This window comes from Brassica rapa, chromosome A01 (genome assembly GCF_000309985.2).
Source record: "Brassica rapa cultivar Chiifu-401-42 chromosome A01, CAAS_Brap_v3.01, whole genome shotgun sequence".
Lineage (NCBI taxonomy): Eukaryota > Viridiplantae > Streptophyta > Magnoliopsida > Brassicales > Brassicaceae > Brassica > Brassica rapa.
This window is the reverse complement of record NC_024795.2, coordinates 1,140,011-1,154,990: the sequence shown is the minus strand read 5'-3', so window position 1 is coordinate 1,154,990 and position 14,980 is coordinate 1,140,011. Positions and strand designations below refer to the sequence as shown.

Here is a 14,980-nt window from a genome sequence, read left to right as displayed (position 1 = left end):
TATTTCTTCTTTTGGTCATCATCAGCTTGAGTTCCTTAGGGTAAATTCTGTATCTCATTATTCGGATATGCCTATATATATCCTACTATTCTTATTGAAAATCATTAATTTGCTTATAATCACATTTGAAACATGAATTTTTGTATCGGGCTATTATACTTCAACACAAAGTAGAATAAAACTCATCGTGAATAAGCAAATAAATAAAAGAATGATGAAATTTGGCGGTGTCGAAGGTGTAATAAAAAGGCTCCACGAATTTGATAATAATGGAAATAGTTACGAGGTGGGTCGACGTACACAACATGCACGTGTATTCCCCATGGACATGTTTCGTCTTTCGTGCATGGCTTTGTCCATACTATGGCCGCCATAAATTTCAATCTATTCTTATTATATGATACATTTTGTATACTATCACGCCGTCGGTTCAAGTAAACACGATTTCGTGATCATCATATCATCGAAAGAGACGAGAGATCAATTTTTGGTGGATTTATTTTATGAACAACTTTATATTACATGGCAATAACAAAAAAATGTACAGATAGAGAAAATCAAAAGTAAAAAACTAGATAGAAATTTTAACTGAAACATGCCTAGGATCATATCAATTTACACAAAAACCATACGTGTATATGGAATCATATCTCAAGTTGCGTTTGGCTTTGTTACGATAATAAAAGAGAAAGGGACAACCTAACCAACGCTTATAATTTGACATGACAAAAAAATAATAAATAATTAGAGTCTCTCATCTTTGAGCCATCATTAGCTGTACGTATGGCTCTTTCTGCCCTTACTCTCCAATCTTGTTTGCCAGGGCCGTCTCAAATTATACTAAGGTCCTATTCAAAAAAAAAAATTAACTATATATTTAACAATGTAATAAAATAATTTTAAAAGTTAATAATTTTATCTATATATATTTGATGTTTCTCTTTTAATTATAGATAATAAATTTAAGAATACAGTAAAAAGTTAAAATTTTAAACCAAATATATATATATTTATTTTAGAAATTTTCTTAGTATTTTTTTATTTTTAAGTTCGGGCCCTGTTCGACCGCTCCACTAGCACATGCTATTAGACGGCCCTGTTGTTTGCTTCTCTTCTCTGCTATATTTTAAAAATATATTTGTTTGCTTCTCTCCTTCTTTTTGCCTAAACACTTGGTTCTTTTCAAGGATATATTAGCTAATGATCTTCAACTGAGATAGGAGAGGTTCTCTCGACCGGAGTCACTCGGATCGGAAGCCTCCGTTTCATCTTGACCGTTGGAAATGACACGATCTCGTCTTTTTCGGCTGTCCAACTACATGTACAAGATTACAACTGACTTAGTTTCATTGGAATGTATGATAATTAATGTAGTATGTACATCATCAAATACTTAGTATGCGTTGGTAGAACGTAATTATCTTGTTGTCGTCTACAACTTTATTATACACATGCACATATTCAAACGTGGATAATCGGATTTTAACATGGGTTATGCCACTAGTACTTAAGTTACATGTCCCAGTCTATTATAAAAGATTTTTAAAGGTCCTACAACAACCTAAAGTGATTTTTTATACTATTGGCTGGACTAAGTTATGAAACTTTTATGTACATTTCAAGTCATTTATGGGCTTACCTGAACCGGGTTACGAGTTGGTGAAGAAAGATGGAAATTTCGAGTTTAGATAGTTCTAAACCGGGACATAGCCTTTGCCCACCACCAAAGGGTGTGAAGCAAATATTACTGTTTGCCGTTCCATTAATCCTCTGCATAAAAAAGATAAGTACTAAATATTAGTAGTGGAAGTTCGATAATCTACTAAACGAACCATGGTGTTTATAAACTTTAATGTTATTAATGATAGGTAGTAGTCACGTACATCCCATCTCCACGGATCGAATTGATAGGGATTCTCATAAATATCTTCATCCATGTGGACTGATATAAATGATGCCAATACACACCATCCTTTTGGTATCAAGTAACCTGCAATCACCCATCAAATTTTATATCCAAGTATATCATTAAATACTTTGAATTTATATAAGATAAGCATGCCTACATATGTTATATAAAGTCGATACCTAATCCTAATGTGTGCTAATGGTAAAGGGACATACCTTTTATTTCCACATCTTTAAGAGCCTTCCTCCACACACCGTTAATGATATTAGCCATTCTCAACGTTTCATTTATCACCTGTTTGTGATTCGAAAGGTCAAAAATAAACTAAAATTTACAAAGCAATTAAACATTCATTAGTTCTTTCTAAGACTAGCCAATACTATGTGGTAATTATTTTAAAATAATAATTAATTGGTAACTTATTTCAACTAGTGGGACTTACGTTTTGAGTAAAAGAGAGAGACATATAATCTGACCAACCGTATTCTTTTCCCGACTCCAATTTACGCCTCTTCATCTCCATATTCTCCTCCTGCAATTAATTAAATTTATATAAAATCTGTATTACTATTTTAAAATGTGAAAAGAAAAATAGATAACGCGTTTTGATTGAAACATTAATGAGGGACGTTTTCCTTGACGTGAAACGCTTGTTTTGACAAGCGGTGTGGTCGCTCGTACAGACAAAGGCGTTAATTCAAATCGTCCTCTTCCGACACCGTCCACACCGCTTTTTTAATCCTACGGTTCCTATACTCTCACGTGTCTCTTCAATTCCTACACGTGCGTGTACTCTAGTGTCACGTCGAGAAGACTTTCGATAGCGACATGACACGGAAACAAAAGTCAAAACCCTTTTCTCTGGCCCCACACTTAGTTCTACTTCCACTATCTAGAACTAAAATCTCAGCCGTTAAAATCACTTCAGAAGACAAAACATCAGAAGCTACGGTCCGAAGACGTCGGCAATTTGCATTTAGAGAGACACACACGTGTGGTGGGTGCTGTGGAAGTTTGTATATCAATACGTACCACGAGTTTAGCTAGAGCGACGGGATTGTCACTTAGAAATTTGACAGCCAACGCCATTGCCGTCGGCATCGTTTCTTCTCCGGGTATCATCATCTCTACGATCTTTCCGCTAACGAAATCTAACGGGTGAGATTGCTTATCCGAACAACCACCGTCATTAACGTCTCTTAAAAGCACATCCACCGCGTCATTCGCTGGACAATTTGTACTCTCGGTCGTAGCCTCTTGTCTCTCCTCCACAACTTTCTTAACTATCTTAATCAATCTCTCTTTCGCCTGCATGGTTAGCTCAAAAGTTAAACCCTAATAATTTACATGCAAATATGACTAACAAAAACTAAAATAGTTTATGATGTATTGATATGATTATATATCATAAGAAAAATATATGACCTTTAAGGATTTATAAAGTCTAGTGCCGGGGAATTTGATGGGGATACAAATCAAACCCTTGATGAACTCTTGGAACTCGAGTTTAAGAATATCCAAATCTTCACCAGGAGATATGCTCATCAGCAGTTTTACTAGTATCTCAAACGTCATCTACAAACAAATAAAACATTATAAGGATCAAGTTGTAGTGCAATGGTTTATGGCACCGTACTATCAAAACGCAATACCTTTTTGATCTCATCTTGGACATGAACCAAGGGAAGTTGAGACCAAGAAGCTAAAGTGAGAGCAACCGAGGCCTCAATGTCTCGAGTGATCCTCTCCTTGAGGTGAGGGGATCTAAGGAACGCGCTAATGAGAGTGTGTAGCCTCTTTTGATGAGCTCCATTGATGCTGAGAATAGAGTTTTCTCCAAGTAGTTCAGTGATTGATTTGGGGTATGCAGGGACAAATGTGTTCCCATGGTTTTGGAGCACCACTTTGTTAACTTCTGCATCGGTTGATATTATGATTGGTGTCCCTATTATGTTCGTCTTGAACACCTTCCCATACCTATATGGTTACATGTATAAAGATTTCCGTAAGGACATAAAACTAACACCTCCCAATTCAAAAGAATTTGTATGGTCTAGGGTATAATATTTGGTATGAATACTCTACGCTAACTAGTCATATACAATAGTTAATGATTTAAAGATACATATATAGTAGATATACAGACTTTAGGAAATTCTTGATCCAAAAACATTTTTTCAAAAGTTAAAAAGGTGGAATGAGATGATACATCATTTTAATGGTAAGAATTCTATGTGCGATTAAGCAGACATGGATTGGTATATACACATCTTATGATATTGCAGTAATTTACTTATTTCTTTCTTGTTTGAAAAATGCAAAATACTAACAACTACTATACAGAACTTAATCGACATTGCAGAAATCCTTATCATGTCAGTGTTTTCAGTCCGAACAGTATACTAACAAGTCAGACAAATGTATCATTATACATCATTATCACACTCAATGTAAAACAATACGTAGAAAAAATAAAAACGAGAAGATGGAATGAAAATAAGGTAAATGATAAATCGTTGAGAGTGTTCAAAAAAAAAAGATAAATCGTTGAGATTTTTTTTGTCAATCAGTGGGTATTCAAGAGGACCCATCTTGAAACCTTTTTTAGTACACAGAAAATAATAATAGAATGCAGAAGCGATAAAGATGACACATGAAATGAAGTGAACTCAATCATTAACTAAAAACCAAGATCCTCCGCTTAAACTATTTTGCTGCTGTATATGACCAAGAACATGAAGACAGGTTGTTTTTTTGTCAGTCTTTTAATAAATAATTAAAATTAGTCTTTTAATAAATAATTAAAATTATGTTTCGTCCAAGAGTTTTAGCTTATCTATTCGCAATCCCAAAAGAGTTAATTATATTTACAAAACTCATTAACTATAGCTATATGACTCCTAGTTTTTCCCATTTGCCTAAAAAGATGAGTTGATTGTAATTAAATGGAGCTAATTAGTGTGTTTTCATATGTAATCTAATTTAGAAAATAACACAGAAGTATGTTACTAAAAACATGGACGATGAATAAATCACAGAAATTTTATTAGTATAATTTTTGGTTAAGAGAATGAATAGAAAAAGACTTACAAAGACTTTCGTTTGTCCATGAAGGAAACAGGCCGCGAAGAATATCCACAAGCAATAAAGGTTAGGGTTTCTCCGATCACCGGCCATCCTAAACTTCCCTTCGGAATCATTCCCTTCTTCTTCTCACTCTCTTCTTGTTTGTCTTCATTTCTTGTTTTTGAGTTTGTTAAACGGAACCAGAGCCATGAAAGGAGAAGAACTCCGGCCGTCAAAACCAAGAAACCGGCGATCCAATAATCCATGAAACCAGATGGAGAGTAAAGATTTTCCGGCGACCGGAAAAGACTTAAATTTGCCGGAGAATACATAAACACATACCAAAAGAAGTTAATAACATGCCAAAGCACATGAAACTATAACATACGTATTTATGAGGAGATATTAGGAATTAGGTTTCTCAAATCTCAAAAGCCATGCATGAAGAGAAAGTGAGAGAACAAATATTAGTAGAGCTAAAGCTATGGTGATGTCATTTTCAATGGGGGCGAAACAGAGGAATTAATGATATAAAATCCACTTTTCCCGTCTCTCACCATATACATCCCTATGGTCTCTGTCACGCCTAAAAATATGTAACACAATTAATTACTACTTATATTTTTATACATTCAACCTAAAAACAACGTAAAACAGAACAGACAGTTAATTACTTGTATTATTTCGACATACATAATATATTCGGGTATATTTATTGATATTTTGACTAAAATAAAAACGTTTTTTTTTACAATAAAAACGTTGAATTATACTATGTGTTTAAAGATCTTCACGTATTTATCTAATAATTAGTATCACTATCACATATATATACTTCGGTAGATACTACACGTACGGTCGCAAATTGTTCTTCGAAACATGACATAGTTAACAATTTATGGCAAATGAATGTACAATTTCTCCTGACAAAGGTTCTTATAGTTATGTCAAATACATTCACGCCATTTTTATGCAATTAATATTTAAAGTTATCATTAGATATTATTATTGTCTAACAAACAATTCAAAAAACATTTAATAAGCGACGTGCATATGTATTTGACTAGAAGAAGTTGTTTTAAAACTTCATAACATCTTTGTTATTAAAGGGATTAGTACCAAGGGTAATTAAATTGTACTTTATTGTAAAATTTTTTTTATCTGAATAAGTTTAACATTCATTCAAAAAATGTGTACTTCGTTACAAAAGTATACTTTGTTCAGGTCAACAATATCAGATTGTATCCGATTTAATACAACAACGAGGGTATAGTCCAGTCTCTATCATTAATTCTAAATATGTATATTACAATTATATACTCAACGCTTCAATATTTATGAAGTGTTGGTATATAATTTTTTTTCTCTTTGTTACTTAAAAGTAATGTAAAATAGTGAACCAAGTTAAAATACATCTATTTTCTTAGCTGCTATATAAATCGATAAAATCTAGTTAGATAGATTGTAAATCAAAATCTTCCAACCTAATCTCTAGTGTTTAATGCCTCATTTGTTGGTTTTTTTGAGCAACTTGTTGATTTTTTTAACAATCTAAGGGCATCTCCATCCCTATTCCATTTTTTTCTTTAAAATGGAGTAAAAGTGATTATGGAATAAAGAATGTTCTAATCCAACCCCATATCTCACTCCATAATGAAGTTTACTCCATAAATGGAGTAATCTATTTTTTTTTTGTTCATCACTCCATTATAGAGTGGGAAATAGAGTAGGATTGGAGCAATTTTACTCCATTTTCACTTTTACTCCATTTTGGAAGAAAAAATGGTGTTTTACATTGGAGATGCTCTAAGTCCACGTTTATGGTGTTAATTTAAGAGAACAAAATAAATGTTGTAATGGAGGAATAAATGAGGGAACAGAAATTAGGAGCGGCTATTGAGCCACACTTAGGCCGTTCTGTCTCGTCTCATTTTTAGATACTAGATAGCTACATCTCCCACCCAACCAATTTTCTTTACTTATTACTTATTGTATTTTAATAGTAATGTTTAACCCATTTTTAGTAAATACTTTGTACATCTATGAATATACTACTCCGTAATCTGTAAATGATTAAATACTAATTAAACCCAAACTTGATACTATATACCGGACTACCCAAACTTGTCTTGTTATGGCTTCCATTTAGTGTCCTGACTGTATTTTGGACAGAAACTTGAATGAATGAAAGTATTATTCAGTGAAAAAAAAAGATCGGACTACGCAAATAAAAGATGATCAAATTCGTTGAAAAATACGGAATTCAAGAATTGCTTTTACGTTTTGAAACAGTGATGAACATAAGTTCACCGGTTAATCCATGATCCTATAATACTTTGATAAATCATGACAGCCACACAAAAAAATGATCTATGTTAATCAGTGCTATTAAACTATATTATTTGTCAATGCCATTGTATAGTCAATGATATTTTTGCACCCGCACTTGTTATTAGATACATTAAACTATGGAGTATTATGAATAACTTGATCCAGCTTTAGTATTGGGTGGTGTGATTACTATCACATGTGATTGGAAAGCTTTTGCTGGTTCCCTCTTTTAACTTTAGACTTAATAACATCCAAGAGTGACATTAACTAATCGAATAAATGTCTGATATAAAGCTGAGGTACACATGTTAATGCAAGGTCGGTTCACAATTAACTAATCAGAAAGCTTTCTGCCTAATGCCTGTATATTATACTTGACTCAATTAACTTTAGATTAGTTAGGCTGGAGCTAGCCTAGACTACACAGACAATTTATAGTGTTTCGAGCAGTGAACCTTTTAGCAGTGAGTATTTGTGTTACATTAACTGCTACTATTACTTTAAAACAAAATGAAGTATGGATTGCGGATGTAGACAAGTGAGGATTCATTTCTCGTGTCTTTTGATGATTAATAAAGTTCACAATCTTCTATGATCGTCTTGTATTTAAACATGATTTCTAGTTCTTGAATTTATCCACTACAATAACTTCTTTGATATTCACCGAGTTTATTTTTGCATGGATCAGTTTCTATGTGGTGTTTCGTTTTGTCGGTTGTCAGTGTTTCCAGTTAACAATAGTAAGTACATGGAAAGGAGCAGGCAACAGAGCGTAGTAGAAAAAACACAATAACAGATCGACTTGTCACAGTCAAATCAACCCTTTGCAAATTTCGATACATTAAACCATTGATTACGACATCTCTAGTGTCACTATCTCTTTTCCTTTTCGATTACAAATTGTAAAAAGTAAATTTTGGATATAACTATAAAAAAGTATACATAAAGGTAAAAATAATCCAAAACCTTTTTCAAAAACAAACAAAACGAAACTTTAACTTGCGCAAGACGCAACAACAGCATCAACACCACCAACATCGTGAAACAAAGACATCTTACTAATCGCGAGAGCTTCTCCGTACAAAGACGCTCTCGTTGATCTCTCTATCTTAACCTCCACGAAGTCACCAACTTCAGGACTCCTCTTCATATCACCATGTCCTTTGTCTTTATCAAACAAAGGCTTTCTAACAAACGAAACTCGATGTCCTTTGTCTGTTTTTCCGATGAGTTCCGTCTCAGGAGCTCTCTTGTTCGGCCCTTCCACCAAAACCAACTGAGTAGAACCGACCTGAGAGTCGTAACAAGGACCTGTTGTCTCGCGGAAGGCTTGGATGAGTTCAGTTAAACGTCTCTGCTTCACTTCCTCTGGAACGTCGTCTGTGTATTGCCGATGAGCGTGTGTCTTCTCTCTCATGCTGTATGCAAACATATACGCCATGTCGTATCCAACTGCTCTCACCAGGCTTAGTGTTTCTTGGTGCTCTTCTTCGGTTTCCCCACAGAAGCCTGCCAATTTTAGAACATTCATGAGACACAATTGGCTGAGTTTTGATAATGTTTGGGTAATGTTTGATTCGGGTCGGGTTTCTATTTTTTTATACAAAACCCAAAACAGAACCGAATTATAAATAGTGTTGCAAAAAAAAATATAAATAGTTCTGGTTTGGTTCAGGTTTTAATTTTTTTTAACAAAATACAAATAGTTCCGGTTTGGTTCGCGGTTAAAACCAACAAATCTCGGAAAACCGAAAAAATATATGGGTAATTCAAGTTTTTTTTTTAAAATAACTATCGAATCTAAATTCTAAATTATATAGTATATATATATGATAATTTTAAAATTGAATATAATTAGGATATTCTCTAGTTCGGTTCTCGGTTTGATTCCGGTTTTTTGGGTTAAGAGAAATGGAAACCTTGATAAAAAAAAAGAAATGGAAACCATTCGGGTTTATGTAATTTTCAGTCCAGTTTCAGTCTTAGTTTTTCCGGTTCGGTTTTCGGGTTTCAGATAATATTCCCATGACCACCAAACAACCTAGTTGAAGACATCTAAAACCATAACAAAAGAGTTTTAAAGCAATGTTTTTTTTGAGTAAGCATACCGGTAATGAAATCGCTGGTTATAGCCACGTCCGGTATAATACTCCGAATCTTCTTAACAAGATCCAAGTACGCTTCTCTGGTGTAACCTCTCTTCATCCTCTCAAGTATTCTACTATTACCAGACTGTGCAGGAAGATGAATGAGATTGCATATGTTATGCCTATCCCTCATCAGATACAGCAGATCATCAGGGTAATCTTTAGGATGAGGAGAAGTAAACCTAAACCTCATCTCAGGAAACTCCAAAGAGAGTCTGTCCAAAAGATCAGCAAACCTCAAACCCATGTTTTTAACCTTACACCTGCTCGAAAACCCTTCACTGTACTCCCACTTAGCACCCCCTCCTCCTCCTGATGGCTCAGGATCAGACGAATCATCGTTGTAGCTGTTCACGTTCTGTCCCAAGAGAGTCACTTCTTTCACACCAGCCTCCCACAGCTCCTTAACCTCACGGACGATGGACTCCACGGGACGCGAACGCTCTCTCCCTCTTGTGAACGGCACAATGCAGAAAGCACACATGTTGTTGCATCCTCTCATGACCGATACAAAGGCTGTAATAGCGTTCTGAGAGATTCTGACAGGAGTTATGTCTGCGTAAGTCTCTTCTAGAGAGAGAAGAGTGTTGATTCCCTTCTGTCCATAGTCCACTTCTTCCAACAACCTCGGGAGGTCTCTGTAAGCATCAGGACCACACACCACATCGACCATTTTGTCGGAATCTAGGATCTTGTCCTTAAGCCTCTCAGCCATGCATCCCAAGACGACAACTTTGGGAGGTTTAACTGACTTAGCTCTTCCTTCAGCTACATTGGCTTTCCACTGGCGTTTCAGGAACCAGAAGTAGTTGAGTCTTTGCCACACTCTCTGCTCCGCGTTGTCACGGATGGCGCAAGTGTTGATGAAGATGACTTCCGCGCTCTCGGGGTCGGTGACTACTTCTTTGTAGCCGGAGTTGTTCATGATGGAGAGGACTATCTCCATGTCGTTGATGTTCATTTGGCATCCGTATGTTTCGTGATAGATCCGACCTTTTGATGGTGATGCAATGTCGGAGTCTTGTGTGGTGCATCTAAGAGCAAGACAGAACCAGAGAAATGTATTAGTAAAGGTCTAGACTTTGAACACTGACGAACACAAAACTTGCAGAATCTAACGATTGGTGAGCAAACACGTGGCTACTGGAGCTAAATTGGAACTCTAATCCTCTAAAAGTTCGAAACTTTCAATGGCTAACACCAAAAACAGAGCTTTAAAGTGTTGGTAATAGCATGTAAAGGTCCAGACTTTGAACAGCAACGAACACAAAACTTGCAGTGAGCAAACACATGGCTACTGCAGCTAAATTGGAACTCTAATCTCGTGTAAAGTTCGAAATTTTCAATAGCTAAACACCAATTCTTTCAAAAACAGAGCTTTTAAGGTGTTAGTAAGAGCATGTAAAGGTCCAGACTTTGAATGCTTACGAACACAAAACTTGTCACTATCTATGGATTGATGGAACTCTAATCATCTAAAGTTCGAGACTTTAAGGGTTTTTGATTGACCAATCAATGGCTAACATCAATTATAAGGTTATAAAGCAAATGATATTCTTTAGAAACAGAGCTTTAAGATGTAAAGGTCTAGACTTTTTAAAAACAGAGCTTTAAACTATAGATTAGTGAGCAATTACATGGCTCTTGCAACTAAATTGGAACTCTAATCATCTAAAGTTCGAAACACCTTCAAAAACAGAGCATTAAGGTGTTCAAGCGACTTACTCAGATTCGGTTTGAGGAGCGGTAAGGGAAGTTTGAGCTTTGGAGATGAATTGGTGGAGGCTTGGACCATCGAACTTAGTTTGAGAAACAGAGAAGCTTCTTGAAAGATCTAATGCAAACCCTTTCTTCCTCTTGATTGAATTCTGTGTGAGACGATAGCAACGAGGGAGGAGAGCAGAGGAAGAAGAAGAAGAATGGTTAAGTTTCGAGGAGACGAATGCTAGAGAGAGAGTGCGTCGTGTAGAGGCTTTGAAGCAGAGGGAGCAACCTTGAGGGTTGCTGAGAATGGAGGATAGAGACGAGAGAGAAGAGGACGCCATTGGAGATGGATGATGAAGCTCCTCCAAAGGAAGAGAACAACAATGGGAGGCTCTCAAAGGCTTTAGGGATTTTACAAAGTCAATCTACTCGGATGTTCACACTAAAACGCAGCGTTTCGTTGTCCAGACTCAGGGGTAGTACGGACATTTCTTCAGTCTCCTCTTTCTAACGAACATTTTTGGTAAGAGAGAAGGAGAAGGTCAGGAGATTTCATAAGAGTTGGATGTAATAAATCTTTAAGTAATAATCTCCGACCAAAACATAACTCAATGTCTCGTTCTGTTCAGCTTTGACTTTTTGGTAATTCAGTTTTACTTGAAAAGTATCAAATGATAGTTACATTTTGAATTCGTATCTTATTTAGCTGAGGTTTAGCTACTTCAGGGAGATACTAGGCGAGAGAAGCGTGATTGAAAATGAAGAGAGGCTTGAGACTGCAGTAACAGATTGGATGCGCAAGTACAAAGGGTCTACTAAGCTGATGCTCTTGCCCAAGAACACCGAACATGTTTTGTTAGTACTACGTAAGTTTCAAAAAATTTGATTGTGAATGCATTGATTTTTGTGAATAATAATTTTCCATAATTGTTAGCTAATAGAAATTTAATAAAAAAATCTCCTAGAACTTTTTCTTTTTCTATTCAGAAATCAATGCATTCACAAAAAATACATATTTTTTTTCTCAATGTATTTTTAACTTTTTTAAAACTTACAATTTTTCATTAAATAATATATTGAAAAAATAAAAAAGTATATTTTTGAAACAATATTTTTTCCTAGAATATATTATAACTTACCATTTACTTTTTTTTTCCCAAAAAAAAAACCATTTACTTTGTTTGGATTGTGGTGATTGGTGAATATTATTATAACAAACCCAACTAGCTACGTTTAGAACTCTCGGGTCACTCTATTCTTACGAGGATATAATATCTGCAGGTTGCATTAAAAATTTGATGGACCCTAAGGGGATTCTCAATCCATACAAAGTTCTTGCTCACCCTTTCTTCTCTCACCCTAAGGTATGCTTTATGATTACGCACCGAAATTATTGAAAGCATCTAATCATCAATCTATGATGAATGCTCCTCCAACGTGATAAGTGATGAGGAATCTATCATCTTTTTAGTTTTGGGAATATTTGACATTCTTTTTCTAGACGAATGCAAGGTTGTGATGAGTTGATTCTTCATAAAGATGAGCAGCCAAGTTTGAGCAGAGCAGTATGATTGATGCAATGGAACATAAAGTTAATTCTAAACTCACTAAAGTGTATATGCTTCTTTGTTGTTGTCACTATCTCTTAATATCTTATTGTCTTAGATAAGAAAGAATAAAAACCTATGGAGCTTACGTGTAGCAAAAGTCAAAGTTTGCGTTGTATTTAGACCCAAAACTCACAAAGAGAAGCATCTTTATCATAATAATAGCAACTTCAAGATTCTCTCACATAATATCTTTCTATTCTTGGCAGTTTCGGTTTCAATGGACCTTCTTGATGTAGTAAGAGTTCTCTCTAGTTATGCCATAGATTTTCACATTTTGGTTAAAAACACGAAGGCAAAGTTCTCTAACAAGTAACAAGTGTATTTCTTGAGACAACTTGGACTAGTGAGATACTTTATAACATTAGATTCATGTTACCATCGCCATGGCCCATAGTTTCTGTGGGGAAATGTATGTGGACATCTTCTGTTTAAAGATTGAAGCAAATGCATGCAACATCAAGACTGTAATGACTAGTCAAGTTTGATATACTTAGATGATTGAATCAAGTTGCTAACACATGTGAACCAATCCAGCCAAAATAATCACAAGCGCCAAAAAGAGACAATGAAAGCAACTAAGGCACCGATGACATTTATCCATCAAAGGGTACATAGTTGGAGAACAACTTGTATTTGGACACAATAAATTTTACACAACTAGCGGAAATACATAGTATGAATCTTAGGAAGTACATAGATTTTGGAATGTTTAGTGATTATATTCCAAACTGATCGTAATCGTGATCGTGATCGTGAGAGTAGCAAAAGCGAGTAAAGATTCGGTTCCCTAGCACAAGTGGAAAGATATGATAAAACGACGTCGGCTTGATGACTGGACATAGATACATTACTTTGAACACCAGATGATAAGACACTATAAAAATGCCCATGGATGAGGCTAAGGAGACAAAACACACACACAATCTTCTCTCCATCTTTCTTACACTCATAATCACTGTAATAACTTCTTAAACTACAAATGACAACTTCATCTGCATCAACTCGCAAGGTTGGTTCATTAACTGCTTCTTCAACTGTATCCAAAAAGAAACCTGTTGTGTTATATCTCCTTTTGGCTTGATCATCTCTCTTTTTTTTGGTTAGGGTCTGACCAAAATCGCCACCAATAGACTGCAGAAAGAGTTCATGGAGTGGCAGACTAATCCTCCTGCTGGTTTCAAGCACAGAGTCTCTGATAATCTCCAACGGTACATAACTCTATAATCTATATAGTTATACCCATTTTAAGTTCTTTTTTCGAAAAATGTTTATGTAATGTTGAAAATGTTGGTGTGAAAAGATGGATTATTGAAGTGAATGGAGCTCCAGGAACCCTTTATGCCAATGAAACTTACCAACTTCAAGTGGAATTTCCTGAGCATTATCCTATGGAAGCTCCACAGGTTCCTCCTTAAAAACTCTTTTTTGTTATTAATGCTTTTATCAGTATCTAATCATCACATTAATCCCTTAACCTAAAAACAGGTTATCTTTCAGCATCCAGCTCCACTCCATCCTCATATTTACAGCAACGGTCATATTTGCTTGGGTAAGAAACAACACACAATGTACTCACGTGTGTTTTGCCCTTATCTTTCAAAGTCTGGTAACATTAGCTTCTGTGTGGTCTTGATGATGCAGATGTTTTGTATGATTCATGGTCGCCTGCGATGAGACTCAGTTCAATCTGTCTCAGCATTCTCTCAATGCTCTCAAGCTCAGCCGTTAAGGTTTGTTGTGTGTTTGTGTATTCTTCTCTTTCAAATGATTTTCCAATATAGTTTTCTTACAATACTTCTTGGTCTCTTGCAGCAAAAGCCGAAAGACAACGACCATTACTTGAAAAACTGCAAAAATGGAAGGTCCCCTAAAGAAACTAGGTGGCGGTTCCACGACGATAAAGTATAACATCTATGTGTGCCCTTTAATATTGTAATTATAACCCAAAATGTAATGATCTCAGGTTGAGTTCTTGACCTGTTTCTATCTTCAAAACTAGAACAGCTCCTTTTCGCAGTTTAATCAACACTAAAAGCTTGTGCACAAGACTATAAAAGTTAAGAAATAACATGATTATTTATTAAGTGAAAGAAATAGCCTAAATCCTCTATTTACTAGAGATCAGAGATCATCAAGAACGATTAGTACAAAGCACCGAGAGAATGGTTGATCCAAGAAACAAAACTTTGTGTATTAATCGCGCCAAGGCAAAA

The 14,980-nt window shown here is 35.4% G+C and overlaps 3 protein-coding genes across 6 annotated transcripts; 1 reads left to right on the top strand and 2 right to left on the bottom strand.

The window, feature by feature from the left end:
- Positions 1 to 553: 553 nt before the first annotated feature.
- LOC103868633 (3-epi-6-deoxocathasterone 23-monooxygenase CYP90C1) lies at positions 554 to 7,877 on the bottom strand. Of its 3 annotated transcripts, XR_004449189.1 has the most exons (10): positions 5,000 to 7,877; positions 3,562 to 3,886; positions 3,335 to 3,484; positions 2,942 to 3,217; positions 2,352 to 2,441; positions 2,125 to 2,203; positions 1,884 to 1,990; positions 1,640 to 1,770; positions 1,108 to 1,315; positions 554 to 820 (listed from the first exon to the last, which is right to left on the bottom strand). XR_004449189.1 is itself a non-coding variant. In XM_009146738.3 (9 exons), exons 1-9 carry the CDS (start codon positions 5,305 to 5,307, stop codon positions 1,198 to 1,200), a joined length of 1,584 nt encoding a protein of 527 aa, XP_009144986.1. In that variant the 5' UTR covers positions 5,308 to 7,877; the 3' UTR covers positions 1,042 to 1,197. The 3 variants fall into 3 exon arrangements, 2 of the variants coding, with proteins under 2 accessions (XP_009144986.1, XP_018512207.1); XM_009146738.3 differs by lacking the exon at positions 554 to 820 and having other exon boundaries at positions 1,042 to 1,315; XM_018656691.2 differs by lacking the exons at positions 554 to 820; positions 1,108 to 1,315; positions 1,884 to 1,990 and having other exon boundaries at positions 1,685 to 1,770.
- Positions 7,878 to 8,122: 245 nt separating this feature from the next.
- LOC103868546 (CDK5RAP1-like protein) lies at positions 8,123 to 11,577 on the bottom strand. 2 transcript variants are annotated; one of them, XM_033274897.1, is made up of 3 exons: positions 11,177 to 11,577; positions 9,415 to 10,482; positions 8,123 to 8,815 (listed from the first exon to the last, which is right to left on the bottom strand). In XM_033274897.1, the coding sequence occupies exons 1-3, from the start codon at positions 11,496 to 11,498 to the stop codon at positions 8,301 to 8,303; spliced, it is 1,905 nt and encodes a 634-aa protein (XP_033130788.1). In that variant the 5' UTR covers positions 11,499 to 11,577; the 3' UTR covers positions 8,123 to 8,300. The 2 variants fall into 2 exon arrangements, with proteins under 2 accessions (XP_033130788.1, XP_009144913.1); XM_009146665.3 differs by having other exon boundaries at positions 9,415 to 10,487; positions 11,179 to 11,574.
- Positions 11,578 to 13,422: 1,845 nt separating this feature from the next.
- Positions 13,423 to 14,851, top strand: LOC103868454 (probable ubiquitin-conjugating enzyme E2 17). Its single transcript, XM_009146568.3, has 6 exons — positions 13,423 to 13,776; positions 13,872 to 13,975; positions 14,068 to 14,170; positions 14,253 to 14,316; positions 14,409 to 14,497; positions 14,580 to 14,851. Exons 1-6 carry the CDS (start codon positions 13,747 to 13,749, stop codon positions 14,673 to 14,675), a joined length of 486 nt encoding a protein of 161 aa, XP_009144816.1. The 5' UTR covers positions 13,423 to 13,746; the 3' UTR covers positions 14,676 to 14,851.
- The last annotated feature ends 129 nt before the right edge of the window (positions 14,852 to 14,980 follow it).

Bases quoted from the DNA above. Each gene is read 5' to 3' on its own strand.
- LOC103868633 (XM_009146738.3), bottom strand. From the start codon at position 5,307: ATGTATTCTCCGGCAAATTTAAGTCTTTTCCGGTCGCCGGAAAATCTT. The intron at 1,771-1,883 runs GTACGTGACTAC...TTTTTTATGCAG, and splicing joins TCGATCCGTGGAGATGGGAT to AGGATTAATGGAACGGCAAA. The intron at 1,316-1,639 runs GTAAGCCCATAA...TTGTACATGTAG, and splicing joins CAACTCGTAACCCGGTTCAG to TTGGACAGCCGAAAAAGACG.
- LOC103868546 (XM_009146665.3), bottom strand. From the start codon at position 11,498: ATGGCGTCCTCTTCTCTCTCGTCTCTATCCTCCATTCTCAGCAACCCT. The intron at 10,488-11,178 runs GTAAGTCGCTTG...TCTTGCTCTTAG, and splicing joins GCTCCTCAAACCGAATCTGA to ATGCACCACACAAGACTCCG. The intron at 8,816-9,414 runs GTATGCTTACTC...TAAAATTGGCAG, and splicing joins AACCAGCGATTTCATTACCG to GCTTCTGTGGGGAAACCGAA.
- LOC103868454 (XM_009146568.3), top strand. From the start codon at position 13,747: ATGACAACTTCATCTGCATCAACTCGCAAG. The intron at 13,777-13,871 runs GTTGGTTCATTA...TTTTTTGGTTAG, and splicing joins CATCTGCATCAACTCGCAAG to GGTCTGACCAAAATCGCCAC. The intron at 14,171-14,252 runs GTTCCTCCTTAA...ACCTAAAAACAG, and splicing joins ATCCTATGGAAGCTCCACAG to GTTATCTTTCAGCATCCAGC.